Below are 14,078 nucleotides of genomic sequence, written 5' to 3' on the forward strand. Positions count from 1 at the left end.
CACAAAATATTTTCAGATAGAGGTCCTTCAGATGAAAAGCTAAATGGAACAGAACTCTTTACTGTTCCATATCTCCTGGAGACTCTTTATTGGCACATCACTGCTACTGTTGCAAAATATCCTCTCTCGGGTGCAGGAAACCTCGGATTATGACAAGAATAGTTACTTTTCCGGATTCAAATTCAAAAATAGAAAAGTAGCTGATCTACCATCTTACGGATCTGCTACTTTTGCTGCTTTTGTGTGACGCTCTGATATGACCAAAAGTTAAAATATGGAGATTTTCTGCCCAACATCAACATCAAGGTATTCAGACGGGAAGCGATTTACACGCCTAGTAATTCATTTTCAATGAGACCTGCGGTCTTCGGAGAAGTCGAGGGGCTTCAATGCAAGCGTATTTACGTGGGCGCGTTCCTGTGAAATTGGCGCGCACGTGCCAGTTTCGTGCACACACCCACGACTGACTTAGACCTGGATTCTGTTGAGCTTCTTTTCTTCTGTCGTTGATCCAGACGACGTCTGCGTTAATCAATGCCGTCTGATTGTACCTTCATGCTGTATGTCACTCCTCTTAGGCTGAGGAGTACCATCAGTGATTGGTTGATACGAATGTATTTGTAACTACTTTGAGTTCTATGTTATACATGTAGACACACACACACACACACACACACACACACACACACACACACACACACACACACACACACACACACACACAGAGAGATCAGGGGCCCTATCTTGCGTCAGAGGCACTTTATCCGTAATTTGGGGATTTAGCATTGTGTAAGAGGCCTGTAACATTTGTTATCTTGTGCCACAGCCTAAATCCCTAAAACACCTCCGCTGCCTGTTACATTATGCATATAGGTGTGGTTTGGGCGTTACAATGATTAACACCTTGAGGGCCCGGACCTATTTAATCCATTAATAAAATGTGCCCATCATTTATAGCGCCCAGACCACTTTTACCGGGGGACCGGAAGTTGTTGTGAATGTCTGTGTAGCAGCTAACAATAGCCACACCACTAGAGTCGATCGACAACAACGGGAGGTAAGAATACATCTATCGTGATTAGCGACTGGAACTAGATCGCGAGTTATGAACTAGCAATAAAGCAGCGCTCCCACCACCCCCTGACAATTTGTTTTCTTCTTTTTTTTCCACCACGGAACATTCAAGCACAGCCAAGAACAGTCCTGATTTCATATACGTAGCCATAACTCGCTCAAATATTAAGCATGTATTGTCTCTCTACGAAACGGTATCAGCAAAAAGGAAAGTTCGGGAAATCGGATTAATTAAACAGACTTGCACTGAACAGAGAAATAACATTGGAAATGACACCTGTTGCATCCTTACCATCTAGCCTTTAATTGCCTTTAAATAAAACCACATTTGGTTGACACAAGTATCATCGTTAAAGGTTACTTTAGTAACCACGGTTGTATATATAAATTGAACGAAATACCTTTCGTTTATGGGTAGGTTTCCTTCAAAACCTAGCTGCAGAACATTATTTTATGTACTCCCAGGACAGAAAATTCTAGAATTTTCGCTGTCCTGGGCTCTAAGGGTGACGTAGGAAGCCACGCCTATCCCGTATAGATACCTGCGTGGCTACGTCAGCCCTCATTCGGAACTTTTCTTCTGCTTTAGAGAACAGAAGGGCGTTCCACGAAAGGTATTTCGTTCAATTTATATATACAACCGTGGTTACTAAAGTAACCTTTAACGTTGTATTATATAGAAATTTCACGAAATACCTTTCGTTTATGGGACTTTATGAACTCCCGTGACCTGAACTTCCAGTGGGTCCCAGGTAAACCTTTTGGGAGGGGCTCGGACCCTTTTGGGTCCAGAACCTAGTCCTTGTGGAGAGCAGGAGGCAGCGCTATGCTGCCCTGATGCTTTACTGAGCAGCGGCCCCCAAGACCGCGTGCGCTAGCGAAGGCGCTGCCACATCTAGGTTATAGTATGTGGCGAAAGTCGAGGGTGTAGACCAGCTTGCTGCTGTGCAGACTTCCTGAATGGAGACACCCTTGTAGAGTGCCCAGGAAGCTGCCACACCTCTTGTGGAGTGGGCCCTCAGGGCTTGAGGGGAATCCACGCCTTGGCTAGTGTAGGCCAGACGGATGGCTTCCACTATCCAGTTAGAGATAGTGACCTTCGTGACGGGCTTTCCTTTGGTCCTGGCACCCCAGGACACAAAGAGTTGGCTTCCTTGTCTGAAGGGAGCCAGTCTATCCGCGTATATGCGTAAAGCTCTGACTGGGCAGAGGCAATTAAGCCTGCTGTCTTCGTCAGAGGAGAACGGCGGGGGATGGAAAGCCTGTAGGTTCACTGGCACACACACTGAGAGAGCATTTTTGGGAATGAAGGCGGGGTTTGCCTTTAGGGTGACCTTGGTCGACCCCTCATCGAACCTCATGCAGTCTGGAGAGATCGAGAGCGCATGTAGGTCGCTGACCCTTTTTGCTGTCGTGAGTGCGATCAGGAGAGCCACCTTCAGGGTTAGGAGCTTGAGGCTCACGGTTTGTAGTGGTTCAAAGGGTGCTGTAGCCAGAGCCTTTAGAACCAGGGACAAATCCCACGAGGGAACGAGGGATCTGCATGTCCTATGTTCCCTGCGTACACCCTTCATGAATTGTTTTACCAGCGGGTGCTTCCACACCGTCTGGTTATCAAAGCCTGGGTGGCAGGCAGAGATTGCCGCCAAATGGACCTTGACTGAGGAGAGGCCTAGGCCGCTGTCTAGGAGCTCCTGCAGGAATGACAGGACGTCGATCACTGAGGCCTGGTAGGGGACTGTTTGGTCTGGTCTTCGTGAGCACCAATGCTCGAAGACGCGCCAGGCTGTGTCGTAACGGTCCCTTGTTGACTGGGCTCTGCCTTTCTGAATCGTTTCGATTACGTTCGGAGGTAGACCCACGGCAGTCAACATCACCCTTTGACGGGCCAGACCCATAGGTCTAGGTCCTGGGGGTGAGGGTGGAAGATCTCCCCCCTCGCTTGAGAGAGGAGATCCGCTCGAAGGGGAATTCTCCACGGCTGGTCGTAGAGGAGAGGGGTTATTTCCGACCTCCAGACCCCCCACGACGGGGCTATTAGGAGCACCTTCAGACCCTGAGTCCTCACTCTGTCCAGAGTGGGGCTGATGAGGGATAGCGGGGGAAAGGCGTAGAGAAGGGTTTTGGGCCATTGGTGTGACAGAGCGTCTAGCCCCAACGTTGATGGTCCCCTGATTGCGAAGAAGAGGGGACACTTCGTGTTCTCCTCTGTGGCAAAGAGATCCACCTTGGATTTCCCAAACCTGCTCCAGACCTGGGCCACTGCATGAGGGTGTAGTGACCAGTCTGAGTAGCGGAGAGGTCCTCTGGACAGCAGGTCTGCCCCTGTGTTCAGAAGACCTGGGACGTGACACGCTACTATTGAGAGGACGCGTGTGTTGCACCACAGGATCAGTTTCTGAGCCAGTTGATGAAGACGAGGGGACCTGAGTCCACCTTGTCTGTTGATGTAGCACATGGCCGTGGTGTTGTCTGTCCTGACTAGGACATGGCAACCCAGGATGCGCTGCTCGAAGTGTTTCAGGGCGAGGAAGACTGCCATGAGCTCTAAGTAATTTATGTGAAGGGCACGTAGTGGCCCCAACCATAAACCTCTGGCTGTGAGTCCTTCCATCGTGGCTCCCCAGCCTGTCATGCTGGCGTCTGTAGTGATGACTTTCCTGATCAGAGGCTTTCCCATGGGGACGCCCTCTGAGAGGGTTTTCCTGTCTGACCACCATTGAAGGGCTAGTATGCATTGTGATGTTACTGTTACCTTCTGGTGCCGACGGTGCATTGGTACATGTAGAGAGCCTATCCATCGTTGGAAAGGTCTCATATGTAGCCTTGCTAGGCGGATTAAATAGACCGCAGAGGCCATTAACCCCGCCATCCGGAGGCATGCATGAAAAGGAATCGAGCGTCCCCTTTTGAATGACGCCACGCACTGCAGTGTTGCGTCTATTCTCTCTTGGCTCAGGCGGGCCGTGTAAGAGATTGAGTTCAGTGTTATGCCTATAAAGTCTATTGACTGTGTTGGCATAAGCATGCTCTTCTCGTGGTTTATTATAAACCCAAGCGAGTCGAGGTGGCTGAGCACACGATGTGTGTGCGACAGTGCTTCTCGTGGAGAGTCTGCAAGTAGGATCCAGTCGTCTACGTATGTAGCGAGACGGATCCCTTGCTGTCGGAGCGGAGCGATAGCTGCCGCGGTGCACTTTATGAAGACTCTGGGACTCAGTGACATTCCGAAGGGAAGGACTGTGTACTCGTACACTTTTCCTCTGAACCCGAAGCGCAGAAATTTTCTGTGCGGCGGGTAAATCGGAATGTGGAAATATGCGTCTTGCAGGTCTATTGACGTAAACCAGTCCCCTTCGCGAATTAGGCGTAGGAGGACTGGTGGAGTAAGCATTTTGAATCGCAGCTTTTTTAAGTGACGATTCAATGCCCTCAGGTCTAGAATGGGACGGAGTCCGCCCCCCTTTTTCTTTACCAAGAAATAGCGGGAGTAAAAACCGTTCATTGATTGGTCGAGGGCCACCTCTGTGATGGCGCCTTTCTGCATTAATGAATTGATTTCCTCTTGCAGAATGGCGGCCTTTTGCCCGCTCGCTTCTGAGAAAATAATTTTCCTGGAAGTGGGCGGTTTCGAGGCGAACTGTAGCCTGTATCCTGTCTGAATTGTACGGATTATCCACGGGGAAGCCCCGGATATCCGCCATTGTGACAGATGACGTGACAAAGGGTTCCCTGCGCTTGTCAGCGTGGTGCATGGCCTGCCTAGGGGAAGACTTACTTTGTGTGAAATGTCTCCCTCTAGTGAATTTTTTCGGTATTGAGTTTGGAAAAAATTGGCGTGGAGTTTTTGGCCTGTGACAGCTAAAGCTGTCACAGTGTGGGTTATCTTTCCCACTGGGCCTATGCCCTTCAGAGTTGGTTTTATTGTTTTTTGTGTTTTTTGTTTTTTTGTTTTCTTTATTGAACAACGTGGAAAAACATACACATGTGAATTGCACATAACAATTTTCGGGGTCTGTACAACGGTGCTCACAGCACTGTGTACAGGCCCCCTTAAGCGCTTCAGCGCAGGCTCTGAGGTGAGATCTGTGATCCCCACCTCTGGCCTTGAACTCTGAGTGTGGTGGGGAAGATGACCCGGCCCGGGCAGGTCATTTGCGCTTCCCCTGGCCTCGGCCTCTGGGAGCGCTCCTGGCCTTGTAGGGCGGCGGAGAGGTGCGGCGGTCTGCTCTGCCTCGGCCTGCAGGCTGTCGCTGTCTATCTCCGCTCCGGTCCTGGGACCTGGGTTTGTCATCGGTCTTGGCCTTCCAGGGTGCCTTCTTAGCCTTGGGGCGGCCTACCGGGGCGGCCTGGTTGGCCAGCGGTTCGAGCGCCTTCATCGTCTTGGTGGAGGACTCGAGCTGTTGGATGGTCTCTGACATCTTGGCCAGAGCGTCCTTAAACATACTGTCTGGGTGGATATTTCCAGCCACAAACTCTTTCTTTGTCTCCAGGGAGATGGCGCTGGTCTGATCGACCCAACGCCATCTCTCCTGGAGGATGGAACATGCCATTGCCTTGGCGTTGTGGAGAGTGGAGTCCCTCTGGAGGGTGGCCATCTCGTGATTCAGGCGGCGTAACTCGGCCAGGTCTTCTGGCAGTTCCGCTAGCTGGACTTTAATGGACTTCTGTCCCATCTCAATGAGGAGGCTCTTCATGGAACCCTGGAGAAGTGCTCCTGCATTGAGGGCCTTCGCCACGAAGGACATGTGTGCATACTGCCACTTGTTCAGTTTTGAGGCTTCCCTCACGCTGCTGGACAGGAGCTGCGGTTCCTTTACGTGGTGATCCACTCTAGGAGCTGCAGGGTTGGCCAGGTAGGACGCTATAGCCTTGTCCATAGCTGGCATGAAGTCTATGGCGAGGGTTTGTTTATCTGGTATGTCGTTGGGCCCCTTGGCGCTGGCCTTGGGAAAATCCACCTTCAGGAGGGGTTCGTCCCAGGCGTGCATCATGGCCTCCTCGAAGCCCTGTGCCATAGGGAGCTTCTGTCTTCTAGGTGCAGGGGGGGGGGCGGACTCATCAGTCCTGCCTTCCCATGGTAGTACCTTGACAGTTGACTTAGGCCATGTGTGGTTACAACGTGCACTAGCCTTCCTGTATATCTCGTAAATATTGGAGTCATCCATGGGGGGTACAGGAGGCGGGGGGACAGGAGCCCTGGCTTGCTGGTGCTCCTGTATGTCCATGGCATCCAGGTCGTCGAAGGGGCGACGAGTGGTGCTGACGTAGTCCCCGGGGGAGAGGTCATCATGGCCATCTCGCTCGTCCGCGTAGGCCTCGTCCAGGACGTGGTAGTCCTGGAGTTGCTCCTGGAAGGAAGGGAGCTCGTCATCACGAAGCTCCCCTTCCTCCCTGGTAGTCCAATGCTCCCCACCGGGAGACATTGCGCGGTCTGGGGAAAGGTCCAGGCGGTCCACCATATAGCTGGGTGCAACGGCAGGCTGTCTGCGTCTAGCTGTATGTCTGGGCGGGCACTCAATGGTGGCCTGCACGACGTGTTGTCGAGCACGTGGAGCTGGGGAAGAGCGGCGCGGTGCGAAGGTATCCCTTGGCCTCGCGCCATGAGCCTCGTAATCAGTGGCCTCGTGAGCCCTGGTTGCAGAGGCTGAAGTAGCGTACCTGTCTCGGCTAGCGCCGGCAGGTGCTGCTCTTGAAGAAGAGGCTCCGGTTGGGGCTCTGTTGCCCGAGTAGTCGAGCCTCTGTCTCGGGGTAGCTCGTTGTCCCTCTCCGGTGGTGACGCGGGGCCAAAGCCCCTTTGGCGGGACTTGTATGCGAGCTCGTCGCGGGGGAGGAGTGGGGCTCCTCTCTCGGAGTCCGTGGGCGGCAAAGTTGTCATAATACCTTTGGACACGTCCGAGCCTGTTGTTTAGGACGTCGTCGTCCATTTTCTCACAATGGAGGCAAACGGGACCGATTTCCTCCATGGACTCACGGGTGTGGGTGAGGCCGAGACAATACATGCACTCGTCATGCCCGTCTTTGCCCGACATCGTGTTCCCGCATCCCCAGGTGGAGCACGTCTTTTGTTTGGGGCCTTCTTGACAGTCGGCGGGCACCGGCTGTCCTCGATGGCGTCTTTCCCCGGGCTGGGTCTCCCTCGTCAGCGACATGGTTGCTTGTAGAGAGAGGAGTCCGAGTGCTTAACAGCCACAGGTTTATCTTCCTCGTGGCGTGTAATAGTAGACCACAGGCGTATCTGCCTAGTAGCGCTAAGCTAACTATCGATAGCTTTAAGCTAACAAACGCTAGCTTTAGCGAGAGAGAAAAAGAGGCGCGAGCTGTTTTTTTCGACAAGCTAGCGTAGCAACAAGTTGCCTAGAACTCACTTGTGTCGAAGTTCGGCTTTTTTTCTCGAGAAGTATCCTTCTGTTTGCTTCGAGAGTGTGCCAGAGATCTCACGGTCCTAAAGAATTAATCTCTCGGCCGAGTTTGCGAGATATATTACCCTGCACACACTGGAATGTTAAAGTTCGTTCTCGCAGCTTAGCAGAAGAAAAGTTGAATGAGGGCTGACGTAGCCACGCAGGTATCTATACGGGATAGGCGTGGCTTCCTACGTCACCCTTAGAGCCCAGGACAGCGAAAATTCTAGAATTTTCTGTCCTGGGAGTACATAAAATAATGTTCTGCAGCTAGGTTTTGAAGGAAACCTACCCATAAACGAAAGGTATTTCGTGAAATTTCTATATAATACAACTATGTGTTACTGCAGTTTATGGGGAATTTTTCATTGGTCGCATTTACTATGAAATCTTACATTTTTGTCCGTCACTCAAAATCCCCATACATGGGAAAGTTTGTCCGTCACTCAAAATCCCCGTACATGGGAAAGCCCCCATAGATCGTGCCCAGGTCTTGTGACATCATGTGACATTATCAGGGATGGAGATAGTAAATGCGACCTGCAGGCAGTAGTGGTTCAGTGGTTCAGAGGGCCTCCCGCATTTCTTTCTCACGCCATGCTCAGGCCGTTCCCCTCCGTCTTCTGCACTTAGTGGAACTAGCGCTTAGTGGAACTAGCTGCAGTCCCGTGGCCGTGTCACAGGACTGCAGGAGGTTGTGGAGCTCCTCCAGCGTCATGTCGGCCTGCCCGTTTGCATGCATGTTGACAAAGACCTTTCCGGTCAATTCCATATGCTGATCGTTCCCCATCCATCCTTCCTCTTCGATGTCTCCCTTTTGACTTATACCTGTCCATTCAAACTCTAGACGGGCCCGCCCCAAAGTTATTAGTGTAACTGTGGCCACTACAAGTAATATAATTTGTTTATTTCTCTAAGACAAAGTTCATAAGAAGGCTAAAATAAGTTCATGATTGTTTAGTATTTTCTAAAAGTACAAGTGCATAATTAAGAAGTTCATAGTTAAGTCACATTCATGTTAAAACAATATTTAATGTATTTTTGTGTCAAGTTGTTGTAATGCTTTTATTTTGAAGAGTCAAAGTCATGTTCTGTATCTCGTTTGGTCTGCTCTCACGTAAATTGGTACACAGGAGTTTTGTATAAGCAATCAAGCCACAAGCAGCTAGAAGCAGCAAGGTGCAGCAGCTCCATTTGCACTGGTCACACAAAGAGACTTTAAAGTTACAAGAAAGGTCATAAGAGACTGTCTAACTGATAAGAAAAGGTTATAAGGACCTGAAGACTGGAGAGTATTCCCCCTTTGTTTTGCACGCAGCCAACGAGGTATTTGTTGTTTGTTTTCTGTCTGTATTTTTACTTGTGTAAAACTGTTTGCATCTACATGCTGTGCATGTCATTTTGTGTTAATTGTAACATCCTTGTTTTATTGTTTATGTTTAGTTTTCACGGTGGATTTGGAGGACAAGAAAAGGCACCTTCAAATAAATCAGTTTCAAGGAAACCACTTGTGTCTGTCTGTGCTCGGAGGGAGTTACAATTAGTGCAGCTGTGCCTGGCAGCCAGCGAAAACTAGAGTTCTCAACAGGCCCGAAAATGCTCCTTATATAGCCAATACAGAATTCATTCCATGTTGATCTGACCCCCCATGCCAAAGCGCCAGCGCTCCCCCAGCAGTCTGCTGTCAACGAGGCGGATAAAGGGCGAGGTTGCTTCTCGCCCTCAGGCATCTTACTGGTTGTAATCCATTAAATGGTTGCTGCGCAATTTGGATGAAACTGAATGAGCAAACGGAATTGCGCACAATGCGCCATATAGGTTAACTTCTTAGGTTAACTTCATTGACTAGACAGATTAAACACAATGCAGGAATTGACACTCTGCTGATTATAGGAAAATTACAATCACAGCGATTTGTGGATAATTAAGAATGAGACCTCTGAGCTGTGAATGTTCTGCAACATGCATCAAACCGAGGCAGCTCCAACTCAGGTCTCAGGAGCTTTTATCAAACGGGATCAACACGCCTACAGACACACCTCCACCCGCAAATAAAGGTGTCGGCATAATATATAGTGGGTATAGTGGCCTCAAGATACCATTTACACAGAGTGGAAGGTCCTAAATGTGTAATTCGGGGATAATAGTTAATGCTTGCGGGTACGGCATGGCATAAGTTAGAGCCCCAGATCACCAATTCCTTTTATTGTGGAACACACACACACACACACACACACACACACACACACACACACACACACACACACACACACACACACACACACACACACACACACACACACACACACACACAATCTAAATATAATTGAATCAGACAGACAGACAGACAGACAGATTCTATTTGAGCAGGACAGCTGAACAGATGGTCCCAGGTGTGTGTTCTACCATCCATATAACCAGACAACCAAACACGCACACGTGCGTGTGTGTGTGTGTGTGTGTGTGTGTGTGTGTGTGTGTGTGTGTGTGTGTGTGTGTGTGTGTGTGTGTGTGTGAGCGTGCGTGTGTAAAAATGAAGGCTTTACTAGTAATTGATTAAAATCTTACAGTATGCAATATATATATATATATATCGTTGCTGTTGGGCAGAATCCTCTCATCTCCATATTCAAACTTTTTGCGAAAATGAACGCCTACTTGATCATACTAGTCTACGGCGTCACAAAAGCCATTCCATTCAATTCAATTCAATTCAATTCAATTCAATTCAATTCAATTCAATTCAATTCAAGGGGCTTCATTGGCATGAGAAAACATATGTTTACATTGCCAAACAAAAAGTATAAAGTATACAAAGTATACTAAGTAGCAGATCCATACGCTTGAAACGCGCTGCGAAGCAATGAGTTTTGAGCTTGTGGATCTGCTACTTTTGTTATTTTTGTATTTGAATCCTGAAAAGTAACAGTTTTGGACATACTGTATGAGGTTTCCACCCGACAGAGATGATATAATAGCCCTAGGCTGGAGAATAAAACAATTAGTTACACACTGCAAGTCATACTAGAGCTTGATGAAATGCAACCTGAGGCCTGCAGCGTGCAGCAGCCAATTATACATCTAGTTTACAGATCATTTATTTATAGGTCACTAACTGGTCAAAATAATGTAGGTCTGGAATAAACAGAGCATGACCAAATGTACCTTTTTTATGAAGCTATTGACCAATCAGAATCAAGCATTCAACCAAGCCATGTAATAAGGACGAAATATAATGTCCATCCAATTTTTACCTCAGCTATTACATAACATTGATATAAAGGGTCAGATTGAAAGGGGAGGTGATTGTTAGTGGGGAAGTGAGGTGGGGTCCTTGGGGACTGCTCAAAATACAGTTGGGTGCCACCGATATTGTCCCTTATCATTTGACCCATTTAGGCCTGACCTCAAAATTTTAAAAAATCCTTCTAAATCCTCCAGTTTTCTGAAATAAATATTTTCACGATTTTTCAAAAATAGCAGACCTACAAGCTCGTAGCGCGTCACTCGGTGGCGCGCTATGAGCTTGTAGATCTGCTATTTTTCAATAGCTAAATTATAACAATGTTTAAAACACCAAAAAGGGTTCCCGCCCAGAATGTGTTAACTGTCCTTTTGCGCAGATCACGCAAACCTCAGCAAAAAGAAAAGGACAATATCGATGGCCTCCAACTGTATGCTAGTGGTGCATGCAGAGCTCATGAGGTTGAGATGCACTAGTGTAGCCTACTGTACCTTTGGAATGTTCCCATACGATGGTGGGTCGGGGGTAGCCTTCAGCTGAGCAGTTGAGTGTCACAGTTTTTCCGTAGATTCCATCTTGGTCTTCAGGCTGAACCACAAACTGAGGAGGAACTGCACACACACACACACACACACACACACACACACACACACACACACACACACACACATGCTTACGGTAAAGCAGAAGCAATAATGAATTTTGCATCAATATGTCAATATCAATATCATAAATTGGTGTGCGTTTGAGGGGGTTCAAGGTGGTCCCCAGTTAAACTTAAATGATGGAGAGTTGGTAACCAAATGGACCCTTATATATCTTTAACTCTTGAGAGCGTAAGTGTGAAGCCCCTCCCTCAGTGTGAAGCCCCTCCCTCAGTGTGAAGCCCCTCCCTCAGTGTGAAGGTCCTCCCTCAGTGTGAAGGCCCTCCCTCGGTGTGAAGCTCCTCCCTCAGTGTGAAGCCCCTCCCTCAGTGTGAAGCCCCTCCCTCGGTGTGAAGGCCCTCCCTCAGTGTGAAGGCCCTCCCTCAGTGTGAAGCCCCTCCCTCAGTGTGAAGCCCCTCCCTCAATGTGAAGCCCCTCCCTCAGTGTGAAGGCCCTCCCTCAGTGTGAAGGCCCTCCCTCAGTGTGAAGCTCCTCCCTCAGTGTGAAGGCCCTCCCTCAGTGTGAAGGCCCTCCCTCAGTGTGAAGCCCCTCCCTGAGTGTGAAGCCCCTCCCTCAGTGTGAAGCCCCTCCCTGAGTGTGAAGCCCCTCCCTCAGTGTGAAGCCCCTCCCTGAGTGTGAAGGCCCTCCCTCGGTGTGAAGGCCCTCCCTCGGTGTGAAGGCCCTCCCTCGGTGTGAAGGCCCTCCCCCAGTGTGAAGGCCCTCCCTCAGTGTGAAGCCCCTCCCTCAGTGTGAAGCCCCTCCTCACCTCTGACTATGAGCTGGCTCTGGTGCTCGACGGCAGCAGCCTCGTTGCGGGCGACGCAGGTGTAGTTTCCGTTGTGGTCGGGGGTGAGGTTGGAGATGCGCAGGGAGCTGGTGAAGTCGATGTTGTCCACCGTGACGCCGAGGCTGATGGGAATGGGGCGGCCGTCTTTCTGCCAGGTGATGTCCAGAGGCTGGTCGCCGGACATGACCACGCAGGGGATGAAGACTCGCTGGCCAATGGTGAAGCGCTGGAACTCAAACGGCTGGATGTACGGAGGGACTGGGAAAAGATACGAGACAGGTTGGAGAGTGGAGGTTGTGAGACCGACATGGGTCAGATGTGATTTCATTCTTGGATCTGAATGGTGATGATTGGGACCATGCACCCAAATTATGAACAAACAAAATTCTCATTTTACTACTCTACCACCAAAATGTGGAATGCCCTGACACCATCCATTAAAGCAAGGGTTCTCAAACTATTTTGGCCCAGGTACCCCTTGGAGGGGAGAAATATTTCCTCCAAGGGGTAACGCCATCATCCTCGCAACACCGATAACCATATACTTACAACCTTACATTTAGATGCCATTGCGCGTGTGTGCACGTGTGCATGTCTGCCCACCCGCTCTTGGCCAGGCCCCTCCTAGACTACCAATCTGGCTTCGCCACTGGCATGCCTATTTCATTTTCATTCATTCGCTAATCTGTCGCAATTCTGAGTGAGTGAGTGGTTTCCTCCTGTGAAAAGTATAGATGTATGTTTTTATGGCATTTTAAAAGGTTATAAAGTGCTCCTTATACGCCTTCCCTCTCTGATGTTTTCCTATACAGCTCAACAAAAGCATATAGGACTGACCACTCTCCACATACCATGTGTAACACCAAAGTACATGTGCATAACTCCAACACTGTTCCATGTGAAAGGTATTGAACCTCAGAAGGGGACGTAAAGTGATCTAAGAGTTTAAGAAAGTCCATGTTTGTGATTCAATGTTATCTACCATGGTGCAGTCATGCACCCTTGCCTTTCCTCATTTGCATACAAGCAAACAAAGTCTCATTTGCATACATTATGTAAAAATTATAATGAATAATAAAGAATGTGAAAAATAGAGTGGCTGTGGCTCAGGAGGTAAAGCAGGTCGTCCAATGATCTCTGGGTCGGCGGTTCGAATCCCGGCTCCTCCTGTCTACATGTCGAAGTGTTCTTGGGCAAGACACTGAACCTTACATAGCCTCCAATTAGTTGTTCGGTGTGAGCGTGGTGTGTGTGTGTGTGAATGTGGCAAGTGAGGACGCTGGCGTCAACTGTTCGCCGTTTCACCTCCCAATGTATGAATGAATGGACCATTGTAAAGCGCTTTGAGAACTTGGAAAACCACTATAAAAATGCAATTCATTATTATTACTGATTAATTAAATTGTAGTAGCAATAAATTGCTACAATCAATCAATCTATACCTACCTATACCTACCTACCTACAGTATACCTACCTAGTACCTACTTACATATACCTACTATCTATCTATCTATCTATCTATCTATCTATCTATCTATCTATCTATCTATCTATCTATCTATGCATATTGGTAGTGTACAGTCAGTGGAGTGCGGTATAGTGCTAATACATTTCCATGATAAGACCTACTCAGGTGAACTGAGTGAACTGTTCTCTCTGGGGAGTGTGTAGCCATCGCATCAAGTCATCTCTGTTTGAGTGTCCAATGAGTTCAAATAACATTGGAATAAGCAGCACTTTAGCCGCTTATTTAATTCACAACAAAGTGGAGATAATGGACTCCCGGGATCCCCCAAGACACTCCAGCATTTTAAGCATGAGTAGAGTAAATTAACGAATGCACTCACTCGCTAACACCACTGGGAAGTGTTGCATTATATCATCTCTCTCTCTCTCTCTCTCTCTCTCTCTCTCTCTCTCTCTC

The 14,078-nt window shown here is 48.7% G+C and overlaps 1 protein-coding gene across 2 annotated transcripts in view; it reads right to left on the reverse strand.

Moving 5' to 3' along the window:
• The window catches only part of dscamb (Down syndrome cell adhesion molecule b), a gene marked incomplete at its 5' end in the record, with an annotated part of 234,817 nt that overhangs the window by 67,844 nt on the left and 152,895 nt on the right, over positions 1-14,078 (reverse strand). For both annotated transcript variants that reach the window (XM_079515045.1, XM_079515044.1), the window contains 2 exons: positions 11,214-11,333; positions 12,133-12,411. In XM_079515045.1, the coding sequence (XP_079371171.1) occupies positions 11,214-11,333; positions 12,133-12,411 (399 nt within the window). The remainder of the gene's footprint in view (positions 1-11,213; positions 11,334-12,132; positions 12,412-14,078) is intronic.

This window comes from Electrona antarctica (genome assembly GCF_951216825.1).
Source record: "Electrona antarctica genome assembly, chromosome: 11".
NCBI classification, from domain to species: Eukaryota; Metazoa; Chordata; class Actinopteri; order Myctophiformes; family Myctophidae; genus Electrona; species Electrona antarctica.